At 48.8% G+C, this 13176-nt stretch overlaps 1 protein-coding gene across 1 annotated transcript in view; it reads left to right on the top strand.

Moving 5' to 3' along the window:
- Positions 1-1443: 1443 nt before the first annotated feature.
- Positions 1444-13176, top strand: part of CDC42BPB (CDC42 binding protein kinase beta) — a 102854-nt gene continuing 91121 nt past the window's right edge. Inside the window, exon 1 of the mRNA XM_045448322.1 lies at positions 1444-2034. Coding sequence (XP_045304278.1) covers positions 1860-2034 — 175 coding nt within the window. The 5' untranslated portion in view covers positions 1444-1859. The remainder of the gene's footprint in view (positions 2035-13176) is intronic.

The following is a 13176-nucleotide window of genomic DNA, read 5'->3' as shown; positions in this document are numbered from 1 at the left end:
TGTATAGATCTGTGTTACAAGATGGGTCTGGTCAAGACACAAAATGTTCCTAGCCTCCAGTTCATAATGTCTACTCTGAACTCTAACACCAAAAGATGGTTTTTGCCTGACTTTTAAAAATTAAGGGACCAGGTCCCTAGGTGGTTCAGTCCATTGAGCAGCCAACTCTTGATTCTGGCTCAGGTCATGATCCCAGGGTCCTCAGATCAAGCCCCGAGGCCAGCTCTGCGCTGGGTGTGTAGCCTGCTTAGGATTCTCTCTCCCTCTCTGCCGCTCCCCTGCTCGCACACTCTCTCTCAAAAAATTAAATAAAGGTGTAACATATACAGTGATGCGTACGGTTTGAAGAATGTTACTTATATGTAGTGCTGTATAACCAACACCTCAATATAATTACAGAACACTTCCAGCAGCCAGGATGGCTCCCTCCTACCCCTTTGCAGCCAAGACTTCCTCCACAGGGGTAGCCACGATTCTGATTTGTCTCCCCAGATCAGTTTTGCGCCTTCAAAGCTCTACCTGCTCTACCTCCGTGCCCCGGATCCACCTAAGCCCCCCACCCACTTCCTCGGGTCAGGGTTCCCACGGCCCTGCACCCTCGCTCCGGCTCTCACCCAGCCCGTGGCCTCAGTGCCCTCGCACGAGCTCCAGGCGGCCCCTGCTGTCCTGACGCCAAGGGCCTGTTTGGGTGGGGGAATTCTCCATCACCTTCCTTCCCCCAGCCACCCAAATGCACCAACAATCTCAGGGAAGCAGAGACTCTCCCGGGACACTCAGCCTGGAGACAGCCGGCCGCTTCCTACCCAAGTGTCAGGCTAAGACATTTGTTTGCGGTTGGGGTAGGCTGGACGGCAGAATCTGAAGTGGCCACTGCGGGGGCACCACGAATTCACGAGGTGCAGGGTGGCCCGCTGGGTCGCCGCTCTGCAGGGGCCTCCGCCCAGTTCGGGCCGCGCGGGCTCGCGTGCAAGTCAGGCAGGCCCCCGCTTTCCAGGGCCGCTCCGAGCCCGGCCGCGCCCAGGTTTTAAACCAGCGGGTCACTCCGACGAAGCCCCCCTCCACCCCAGCAAGCAAGGGGTTTCCCCTTCGGGGCCCGAGACGCGCGCGTGCGCGAGCGCAGACCCCGCACACCGGGGACCCGTCCACGAAGCGCTGGCGCACGCCTCCGGGGCGCCGTCGGCGCACGCGCGGGCGCGCAATCTCGGCGGCGCACTGGCTCGGCGCTCGCCCCGCCCCCGCCGCCTGGCCTTCCCAGCATCCCGGCCGCCCTACGGCAAGCGGCGAGGTCCCATCCCGCCGGGAGCCGGAGCCGGGAGCCGGGAGCGCAGGGGCGGGGCGGCGCGCTGAGGTCAGCGCGGCGGCGGCCGGCCCCGCCGTGGTTGGCTGCGCCCGCGCTGGCCGCGCCCTGGTTGGCTGCGGGCCGCGGGGCTGGGCCGCCGGGTCGGGGCTGGGGTCGGGGCTCGGGCGCCGGCCGGGCTTGCGCTGCGCTCCGCTCCGCGGCGCTCCAGGTCGGCGGACGGCGGCGAAGGCGAGGAGGGCGCGGCCGCGGGCGGGGCTGAAGGGCGCGCGGCGGGCGGCAGGGCGAGGCGAGGGCGGGCCGCGGCGGGCGGGGCGGGCGGCGGCGCCGAGGGGAGGAGACCGGCCCATGGACCCGCGGGGCCCGGCGCCCCAGACGCTGCGCCGCCGGGACCGAGCCCAAGATGTCGGCCTAGGCCGGGGCGCGACGACGCGGACGGGGCGGCAACGAGGCGCCGCTGCTGCCGGGACTCGCGGCTACCGGGCCCCCGAGGGCTCGCCCTGACGGACTGGCCGAGCGGGCAGCGAGAGTCCGGCGCGTTGGGAGCGGGCCGCGCGGCACCATGTCGGCCAAGGTGCGGCTCAAGAAGCTGGAGCAGCTGCTCCTGGACGGGCCCTGGCGCAACGAGAGCGCCCTGAGTGTGGAGACGCTGCTCGACGTGCTCGTCTGTCTGTACACCGAGTGCAGCCACTCGGCCCTGCGGCGCGACAAGTATGTGGCCGAGTTCCTCGAGTGGGGTAAGTGCGCGCGGGGCTCCGGCCTGCCCTTCCGCCCCTCCGACCCCGGCCCGTTCCTCCCCCCCGCCCTCGGGCTTCCGCTCCGGCCTCTCCAAACCCCCGGCCCCGCCGCCCCCTTCCTCTAAGGCCGCTCCTCGCGCCCTCGCCCCTCAGCGGCTGGCGATCCCCTCCCTGCCCTCCTCCTCGGCCCTGGCGCACCCGCGTTCGGCCGTCCCGCCCCCTCATCCTGCCCCTGGGAGCCACATCCTCCGTTCCCACCCCCACTCGCTCCCCGCCGCCGGCCATCGCCCGGGCCGCTTCCTAGATCCACCCTCCGAGTCTGGATATCATTTCCTGCAGCACTCCCCGGGAAATCCGCCCCCGCCCCTCGCTCTGGGGTCCGGAGTCGGTGTGGAGGCCCCCACCCCCCACCCCGCCTTCGCCCCCGCACGCCCTGCTGGCTTGCGGGGGCAGCCGCGCGTGATTTTTGCGTCTGCCTCCTGCACCGCCCGGTGGGCCCCCTACTCGCATGTGCATTTCCGGGGAGACCAATTCTAAGGGTGACAGCCAGCCTACACCCCCTTGACGTCCAGGGCCTGAACACCCTTTACTGTGGCACCTCCAAGGGAGTTTTCAGGTTAAAAGCCTTATTTTGCGAGAGCAAATTGATTTTTTTTTTTCCATCGTAATTGTGCTAGATTCTTGTAATATGTTGGGCGTAGCTGCAACTGTCAGTATACGGAAGACGTTTAAAAAGTTTCTTCCTCAGATCTCTGCATCCTTTCTGTAGTTTATTCAAGGATCTATAGGACTGTAATCATTGATCAAATAACGTACTTAGCTTTAGTAGGATAAACGTTCGAGGAGGCCATTTGACGATCATAAGAATCCCGAAGATAGCTACAAGCGTCAAGTAAAACCCTTTCACTTCCTCTCTAACGTGGACATCCTGTCAAGACCCTCAGACTCCCCTGGAACGACCTGGTAGGAAGATGCAGTGCTCACGTTCAGGGCAGACCATGCAGACCCTCCCCTTGGGCCACTTGCGTCATTGGGTTGGGCTGTGCAGTTTGAGCTGGTAATTTCTAATCTTTGGGCCTGACGAAGCTGATAGTTACGTGAAGAAACAAATGTGTTCTCAGGTGAGGCCTCCTACTCTGCCAGAATGGCGACTGGAATTTGGGGTTTTGTTTACTCACAGTAACAAAACAGTTGTTTTCAACTCACAGTTGTTATCAACTCACAGTTGATATTCAACTCAAGTTGAGATATTTGCCCTATAGTGAAATGATGTTTTGTGAGAGCAGAGGCAGAAAGAGGTCTAGAGCCCCAAGACAGCCCCTTATGCTTTATTTCGGTGGGGACCACCATTCTTGGTTATTTACAACATCAGTGAAATGAGAGTATTTACTTGCCGGGGTCCTTTGTCAGTGACCTGGTTTCCAACCAAATAACTCACTTTCACAGTCTGGCGCTTGGTACATCTGAGCCTTCTGAATATTGTATTTGCCTTGCCTTTCTGAGGCATTTGATCTTGACATCCAGACAGATCGACCGTCAGGTCGACTCGGTGCCGGTGTGTGAGTAAAAGTGGGACTGAAAGAAGGAAGCAGAGGGGGGGCAGCGCTAGCGGTACTGTGTGCTGCAGCTGGCCTGGCCTCTGGCCTGCCAGCTGAGTAGCGCCCCTGTGGGGCTTCAGAGAGCTGGACAGCCTGTACATCCGGGGTTCTTGCCTAGTCTGCACGCCACCCGACGGTACCAGCCCCTCCGAGAGCTGGTGGACTTCGCGCGAGCAGGCTCTTCTCAGCATGTGGGGAGGTCTTATGAGATTTGACCTTTCCAAATCTGGACAGAAGCTGTGTGCTCGAATTTAGAAATATTTTCAAAATTGGATTCTGGCTCTTTGGAAATTATGATTGCAAATAAACTATGTCGTCCTAACAACTCAGCTTGCACAGAAGTGTAAAGCTTAAATTACAGGGAAGAAAAATGGTCTTAAGTTTAAGGTGGCATTTTAATGAATTACTAATACGACTAAACACTACTTCTAGAATAGAAGTATTGAATTTCATGCACGTTAACATCATACACCATCGTAACTCTACAGAGGTGCGTTACCGGTTAAGATTATGTGTAGTCATACTTTAGTGTACTTAGAACGCCTAGTAACTGCCTTTGGGAGGTGAAAAATGGTCAGGTGGAACTGTGGAGCCTTATTAGGCGCCCTGACTTCCAAGAGGAATTACTTCTCCTCTGGAAACAGATAGAAGCTATCCATCCGCCTGGGGGTTGTTGAGTCGTTGGAGTCACCCCCCCCCGCATGATGTTTGAAACTTCCAGTGTGTGGAGTCCTGTCCTGCAGAGGGCCAGCCTCTGCCCACCTCCCAAATCTTGCTAGGTAGGTGTGTCTAATGACAATTAGGTAGAAATCTTAAAACTTAATGAAGAAACGCCGCTTATTCAGCCCAGATTTTGACACTTAGGGAGGAATCTTTGGGGAAATTTGGAAAGTACAGGTATTCAAGTTTTTAAGGTTTTTTTTTTTTAATTTTTTTAAACATTTATTTCATTTTTGAGGGACAGAGAGAGAGAGTGTGTGAGTGGACGAGGGGCAGAGAGAGAGAGAGAGAGAGAGAGAGGAGACACAGAACCCGAAGCAGGCGCCTGGCTCTGAGCTGTCAGCACAGAGCCCAGTGCAGGGCTGGAACCCACAAACCACGAGCTTACGAGCCCAGTGGAAGTCAGACGCTTAACCGGCTGAGCCACCCAGGGACCCCTCAAGTTCTTAAGTTTTAAAAGCAGACTTCCTGGCTCTTACTTTCTTATTGCCACAGTGGTTGCACGGGACCAGAGTCCTCTTGGCCTTCATTGCAGGTCTTTAATTTTCCCTTGATTATGTTTATAGTTTGATTAGTTTTCCTCTCTGAAATCCTGGACCTTAATTTAAACTTGGAAATACCTTGCTTTGCCTGTGTATTTCTTTAAACTATATTTTAATGCAAATTGGATACCATTTAAAATAGAACACTATGAAGCACTTCGAAATTTCTACAAGTAAACAGCACAAATACGAGTAAAGGAGGTGAAGTTGTTATCTGTTAACTTTTATCTTTGTTATATAAAAATATTTTCACGTGTTAAATGTTTTTTGTTTCGTGGCTTAAGTATAATGGCTCGTGTTGCAGCTAGATGAAGATGATGTTTGAAGTCCCCGCCTGTTGGCATTGGCTGGACCACAGGGGCCTGTGCTCTGGCTCTCGTGTGGCCTGCAGACCAGGTGGGAAGCCTAGAGTCCACGTCTGGTGCAGGCACGCCTTGTGGGTGCACACCTCAGTGTGGGGTTCCCGATTTGTGGTCCGGGCCACCTTCCTTTACCCTGCCACTGTACGTCCTCTGAAGGAATGGAATGAATCTTTGCTAGCCCTCTTTAATTTCCTCATTTGTGGCTTTTCTCGTTACGAATGCAGCAGTACCTTCCGAGAGCTCTCTGTCGTCCATGTGAATTCCTGTAGCTGTTGGCATGGGGTCCCCAGCCCCAGCTGTGAGTGGGATGGCTCTCCCCAAATTTTATACCAGTAGGCTTAACTGGTGGTGCTGAACATCTCAGGGTACATTTTAGTCTCACTGGTTTCTTCAGGTAGAATGTGCATCGCGTGGGAACGCCTTGAGAAGTAGGTCTCGTGAATGAGATCTGAATTCGAGGGAGTCAAACCCAAATGTTGGGTTTGCATAATAAAAATTAATGTAACTTGTAAGTAGCTATTTGAAACGCATGGTGTTTGACTACACGGCACGTGATGAGGCGGTTGAAACCATTAAACGTTAACAAGCCAGCCTTCCCTTTTTTCTCCTAAAACCTCATCCACGAATTGGGTTTTGCAGTAAACAGCAGTGTCTGTTGTACATCTAGGCCTTAAATAAAAACACTGGAATTGGAGTGAATTGCTCTCAAACAGGATACCACTGCGTGAGCCCCTTGAGAAAGTTGATGATGTGCAGCCGATTGCTGGGCAAGCAGACAACTCAAGTGCACCTGAGGCAAAATGATCCCACTAGGACGGGCTTGCCGGGGTGGCTCCTCCTCCTCTGCCCCCTTCCTGCTGCAGAGCCTGCTGCCCTCAGAAGTCTGCCGGGTGTGCTGACGTCTGTGATGCTGGATAAACACATGAGCAAACAGGGCTGTTAATTCCAAACTATATTAAGTACGGTGAAACCGTTGAGTGCTTTTCTTGGTAAAGAGACAAAAAGTATTTTTTGAGACTAGTAAGGTAAAAGGATCTTGCTGGAAGAAACCAGATAGAGATTTTTACCTTTTTTTTTTTTTTTTTAATCAAGAAGGAGAAAAAGTAAAATTAAAGAAATTTTGAAAGAGTTTTTTAAAAACCCACGAAAACTCTAATCACATCATCTAACAAATCCCCATAACATAACACCTTTTAGTCCCTGTCCCGAGTTTAAGTTTGATTCTTAGCTTCTTAGAATGGTCCAGAATGACAGTATGGTAAGGTTACCTTAAATTTGTGTGAAAAGCTCACACAAATACTCTCTTATCTCTTAGTGAGAGATGGATGAGAGGAAAATAACACTTTCCTTAGATTTAAAATCGGAAGTGTTTTGACCATCTGAATTATATATATACGGACTTCAAAATCTGCCAGAGACAACTATTTTTTTTGAGGACAGATGGATACTAACTATGAAATAAAGGTCGTACTTTACAGCATGATTTGAACAATCTGTGTTGTATATTAGGTTTTTGGTCAGTTTCACTGACTGGTAGGTAACTGGCAACAAAATTGTTCTCAGATTAAAATTTTGCAAAAAGGATCAGTTGTATCATAAGAGACTTTGGATTTTGTTATCTTTCGGAAAGAATTAGAAACTCAGAGAAATTGGAATCGAATCATGTTTCAGTCCAATCCTGTCTTTGTATTGGAGCTGCTTTGGAGACAGACGAACTTACTGTAAGGTTACTCCTAATGTCACTGGGACGCAGTGATTTCTCCAGCCTCTGCAGTCAAGAGTCCTGGGTTCAAACACTGTTAGGGATTTGAGCGATCACCTGATCTGCCCTCCACCCCTGTCCCTGCTGCCCTTGGGTAAACCGAGGCTCTTGACATTTTCCCTGATCATTTCAGAGCCAGCTTCTGGTGGGGGTTCTCTTCTCCACGGACTACCATTAGCCTGGGACTGCCTCTCAGACACCTGCTTTGAAACCCCTATTTTATTGTAGCTTTCCCCTCGTTCCCATCAGCACCTGCCTCGCTGAAGCTCTCAAGCCCACAGACCCAAATGAATTCCTTTTTTGCTGTAGGATTTAACTCCCTCCACCAGGCATCCTAAAATCCTGCTGTTGGGATGCCCTGGGTGGTTCAGTCGGTTAAGCGTCCGACTTCCGCTCAGGTCATGATCTCGGGGTCCATGAGTTCAAGCCCTGTGTTGGGCTCTGTGCTGACAGCTCAGAACCTGGAGCCTGCTTCGGATTCTGTGTCTCCCTCTCCCTGCCCCTCCCCCGATCACACTCTGTCTCCCTCAAAAATAAACAAACATTAAAACAACAAAACAGAACAAAAAACCCGGCTGTTCATTCCATCATTCCCTCGTTTTAATACTTCACACTCTGTTGCGTTTAATAAATCAGGTAAAATTGACCAAGAAAGACCCATCTAACCTTAGTTGTAGAAGTTGAGATTGACGGCACTTCCGACCATAGTGTGGAGTGATTTTCTCCAAATATAACGTTACCTTTATTAAAGTAATGCATTTATTTACTTAGTAACTCTGGGTTCGGACTTTCACAAGCAGCCACTTCCAGCCCCTCTGTTTCTGTTTAATAATCCTCTGTCTCAGATCACATTCAGCGGCCAGTGACAACCAAATAACGGCAACTGAACCCAGATCAGGGTGACTTCTGTCTCGTGTGGAATTGGCCTGTGGGCAGTGCAGGGTAAGGCAGCAGCCCGTGCCAGGAAGTCTTCAGGGACCAGGGCCTTCTGCCCTCAGCCCAGCATCTCCATCCTAGGCAGTAGGTGCCGTGTTCCTGTGGGAGAGAGCAAGCATCTTGGATACTGGTTATTTAGCAATTCTTGCCTCAGATTCCATGCCTCTGTAAAGCATGCTTGTACGGCTCACTTTCTGACTTCTCCGTTGACTTCTGTTGAGGGAAAGAAGGCTGTAGAACTTTTATATTCCTTCCCTCCCTGCCTGTCCCCTCTCTTCCTTTTTCCAAATATGGTTATATAAGAATTTCTGTTTAAGTTGGTAGTGTTTATGTTATCATTAGGCAAATAAATACCTTAACAACTGAGCCACATGGGGGGCAGTTAGTGCCCTGTCTTTACCGAGACGGAATTATTTCTGTGTTGATTGGAATGCGTTACGTTTTCTCCCTTTAGCTTAGATGCCCGTGTACAGCGCTCAGTACAGGCCCAGCTTTGTAACTGGAGCGCCTCGTCCCCCGCCTCACCCCGCCTGTCACCTTCCACCCCTCAAAGCCTTTTGTTTTCCTCTTGTCTAGGCCCGTTGCGCTCTGAGCCCACTGCTTAGCAGTATTCCTAGGACTTCTCTTCATTCCTTATGGGGACTTTTTTGGTGTCTTTCTGTTGAATTCCCCTTTCTGGATTTCATACCCTTTTCCTTTTGGTAGAGCTAGAAGAAGGGCTTCCCTGAGAAAAGGTTCATCAAGAGATCATTTTTTGAGACCTCGTCTGCCTGAAAAGGCTTCTTCCTTACACGTGAATGGCAGTCTGCCTGGGTATTGAATTCTAAGGTAGAAGTAATTTTTCCCCAGGAGTGTGAAAGCGTTTCTCCATTACTGTCCACCTTCTGCTGTTGGTAATGAGCAGCCCGACCCCATTGTGATCCCCCAGACTTTGTGTGACTTGTCTGGAAACTCTCGGTCTTCTTTTCACTTACCTTAGCGCTCCTTGGTGGGTCTTTTGGGTGGGGACACTGGGTCCTATGGCTCTGGAAGCTTTCCATACTGTCTCTTGATGGTTTCTTCTCTGATTTCTCCATTGTAGCCTTTGTGATCTCCTATTATTCAGGTGTTGGACCTTCTAGAGTGTTCTGCTAATTTCCTTTTCCTGCGTTTTTCCATTCATTTATCTGTTCTGATTTTTTGGGAAGAGGTCCTCAACTGTGTCTTCTAGTCCTTACATTGCTCTTTTATTTCTGTTGTGATATTTTTCACTTTTGCTCTCAGCATTCCTTTTTATAATATCCTGTTTTTGTTTTGTGAAAGCAATGCACTTTTTTTAAACATTTCTTTTTGTTCATTTTGTGTTGATTTCTGTGCACACGTAGATGTTATGTAGACATTTTCTTCTCTTTCCTGCGTTGTCTCTTTCTTCTGAGTTTTCCTTCTCTTTTCTGCTTTGCTCCTTGTCTTTGATGTCAGAACCTTTTCTCTGAATGTCTGCTGATTGTTGGCTGTCTTTTCATAATTGCAAGTGGACCGATTGAAAACTCCCCGTGTGCGTGGACAAACTTTAAGTGTGGAGTCTCATCATTAGGAGATAGGACAGGGGCCCACCAATTTGAGAGGTACTACCAGAAGTTGCTAATTTTTTCTCTGGACCTGTCAGTTCCCGCAGAGTGGTGTTTCTGGTCCTGTCTGGGGAGTGGGGGGTATTGTGGATATGCCGGCTTTTGGGGAAGGTGGGATAAGGTGGAGAGTTGATGGGGAAGGGACAGAAGGAGTTCTGGGGTGTAGCTGCTGCTCCTATAGATTTGAAGCCAGTCCCGTTTTCTTTCTGTTACTGTTTGGACCCCCAGAGCTCCCGGTGCTTCTAATCATTCCTGAGCCGCCTAATCCCTACCTCACATGCAATAACTTTTGGTTTTCTAGCTTTGCTAAATTAGTTACCACTTGGCCACTTTCTTTTCCCACCGTGCAAGATTACGTTAACATTTCTAGGCTGCTGTCACTTGTCATTCATTCAACAAGTATTTTTTTAAGGACCTGAAAAGTGCCAGGCACTGCAGTGGTTAACGGAATACCTGTTCTCCTGGAGCTCATGTTATCCATGAAGCTGTGTCCCGTTGTAATCATACGCTGTCATTCTACTAGGGTTTCCAGATGGTGTAAAGATAAGGTAGGTTTTCTGAAAGGTACCCTATTTTTCATTTCTGTATGAAGTCAGGATAGACTTGGATGTATTGGCATTTCTATTCCTATGCTTACTCATTTATTAGAAAGCTTCTCCCCTAAGTAGAAGGAAGACATGGAAATGTGGGAGGGCAGGTTTTTCTCTAGGAACTGCATTCTAGTGGGACAGGGAGAGGAAGAGGGAAAAGGGATGTGAAGAAACGGGAGTTACATGATGGGGGTGCACTGAAAACAGAAAGAGGGGTGCCTGGAAAATGCTTCTTCAGATTGCTGCTAACCGGCTACTCTAGGGTGGGCGCAGGGGTGAAGCCAGGAGGGACCTCTGGAGACCATAGCGTGGAGATGTTTGCAGTTGGGTGTTTGTGACTCGGGCCATGTGTGTAAACTTTGACCTTTCTTTACGTGACACAGAGGTGATTCTGTTTAACTCCAAGTTCTTGGTCTGTAGGAAGATATCACCAATTTAAAATCAAGAGCGGAAGGAGAAATGTTCTTGCCACTCATAATTTTCTAAAAACATAAATAACAGAAATGAAATCCAAAGGTAAATAGACCTCCCTTACCGTGACACCCAAATTCCATTTTAAGGCTGTTGTACTTTACCCTTTTCCTGTGAAAGAATTAAACTGAAATCATTGGATTTCTCTCTTTTTGTTTAAAAAAAGTAAAATCAGGGAGTTGAATTTATTTTTCAACTTATATATTAAGTATATTATAAAAATATATTTTTAACTGGAAATAGTATTATTTATTTTTAATTTTTTTTTTTTTTTTTTTTTTTTTTTTTTAAAGTAGGCTCCATGCTCAAGGTGGGGCTTGAACTCATGACCCCAGGATCAGGAGTTGCATGCTCTACCGACTGAGCCAGCCAGGCACCCCTGGAAATAGTATTTCTGTTCTTCACTGTTGAGAAAGATGTTGATTTCATAATTAATGGGTATACAGCAATCCTTTAAAAATAATTTTGCAGCTCTGTCACAAATGGATTTGCTCCATTTTTTAACTCTAAGTATTTGAGATCAGATTGTTGAAAAGTCTTTAAGTGTATTAACAAACCACCAACAGACGCCTTTATTTTTTTTTTTAGTGTTTATTTATTTTGAGAGAGAGTGAGGGAGCAGGGGAGGGGCAGAGAGACAGGGAGAGAGAGAGAGAATCCTAATACGGGACTTGAACCCACCAACCATGAGATCATGACCTGAGCCAAAACCAAGAGTTGGATGCTTAACTGACTGAGCCACCCAGGTGCCCCTCTGATGTACCTTTCAAGTTAACCTGGGAAAATGTCGATGAAACACTGCTTTCGGATATGTGGGATATATTGTCTAATTAGCAGCAAGTTGGGAAATTACTGGGAGTGCTCTGTTCCCAGTTTCAGCAGTTAATTCAAGTGTCAGGGATGGCATTTTTATGTTAGACTGTATCAGGACAAGAAATGTTTCTGAAAACATCAGCATTATTATGGTTTTATGTAACCAAAGTGATAAGCCTGGATATGTTTTCTTCTAGAAATACTTATTTTTTTAAAAAGCAAGGTTTGCATTTATGAAGTTTTGATAATCCTTGTGAAATAATATGTCAAGATGGTTACTGAAACAAAAGCTGATGTCTATCAGCAGTATGAGAGAAATTTAAATTACATAGCTGATTAAGCTTACTTTAGTTGGAAAGAAACATTTCTTTGCCTTTTACAATTATCAGATGATTTATTTACTTTTTCTTTCTTTTTTTGGTAACAGCTTTATTGAGATATATATAATTCACATACATTTTACCTGTTTAAATGGTGCAGTCCAGTAGACTATATTAATAGAGTTGTGCAACCGTCTCTACTCTGTAATTGCAAACATTTTCATCACCTCTGAAAGAAGCCCTGTACCCTTTAGCTGTCACCCCACCTCCCTCCTTTCCACTGATCTCATCTCATTATCTATTTACCTGTTACGGACATTTCATATAAAAATTTTTTTTTTAATCATTATTTATTTTTGAGAGAGTGAGAGAGAGACAGAGTGAGAGCAGGGGAGGAGCAGAGAGAGAGGGAGATACAGAATCCGAAGCAACTCCAGGCCCCGAGCTGTCAGCACAGAGCCCGACATGGGGTTCAAACCCATGAACCGTGAGATCATGACCTGAGCCGAAGTCGGATGCCCAACCGACTGAGCCACCCAAGTGCCCCCTGGACATTTCATAGAAATGGAGTCTTACAGTATGTGGTCTTAAAAATTTTTTTTACTTATTTTGAGAGAGAGAGAGAACACGAGCAGGGGAGGGACAGAGAGGGGGAGAGAGAGAGAATCCCAAGCAGGCTCTGTGCTTTCAGAGATGTGTCTCAGTCTCATGCACTATCAGATCATGACACGAGCCAAAATCAGGAGTCAGAGGCTTAACCGACTGAGCCACCCAGGCGCCCCAATATGTGGTCTTTTGTGCCTGGATTCCTTGTGCTTAGCATCGTGTATTTTGGGGAGTCTCTGTATTTCGTTCCTTTCTGTTCCAGATAACATTCTGTGACACGGATAGTCCACTTGTTTATTCACTCAGCAGTTGGTGGACGTGTGGGTTGTTTCCACCTTCCGGCCGTGGTGAAGAATGCCGCTGTGAACGTTAACGCACCAGCTTTTGTGTGGACATACGGTTTTCGTTTCCCTTGGGTGTATGCCTGGGAGTAGAATCTCGCCGGATCATCCGGTAACTCCGTGCTTCACGTTTTGAGGAACTGCCGGATTGTTTTCCATAGAAGCACGGAAAGGTTCCAGTCTCTCCATATCCTTACCAACAACTGGTATTGTTCGTCTCTTAAATTCTAGTCGTCCTGGTTGGCATGAAGTGGTCTCTCATTTTAGTGCAAGGGAGCAAGGAGCAGAGCGAGAGAGAGAAGTGGGGTTCACGTGGGGCTTGTGATCTTTACCCGATGCGGGGCTCGAGCTCACCAGCTGTGAGATTGTGACCTGAGCTGAAGCCAGAGGCTTAATGACTGAGCCACTCAGGCGCCCTCTCATTTTAGTTTCGATTTACTTTTTTCCTAAAGGTCAGTGGTGTTGAGCATCCTT

This window comes from Leopardus geoffroyi, chromosome B3, assembly GCF_018350155.1.
Source record: "Leopardus geoffroyi isolate Oge1 chromosome B3, O.geoffroyi_Oge1_pat1.0, whole genome shotgun sequence".
Taxonomy (NCBI): Eukaryota; Metazoa; Chordata; class Mammalia; order Carnivora; family Felidae; genus Leopardus; species Leopardus geoffroyi.
The sequence above is the reverse complement of the archived record's forward strand: the minus strand, read 5'-3'. Positions and strand labels throughout refer to the sequence as shown.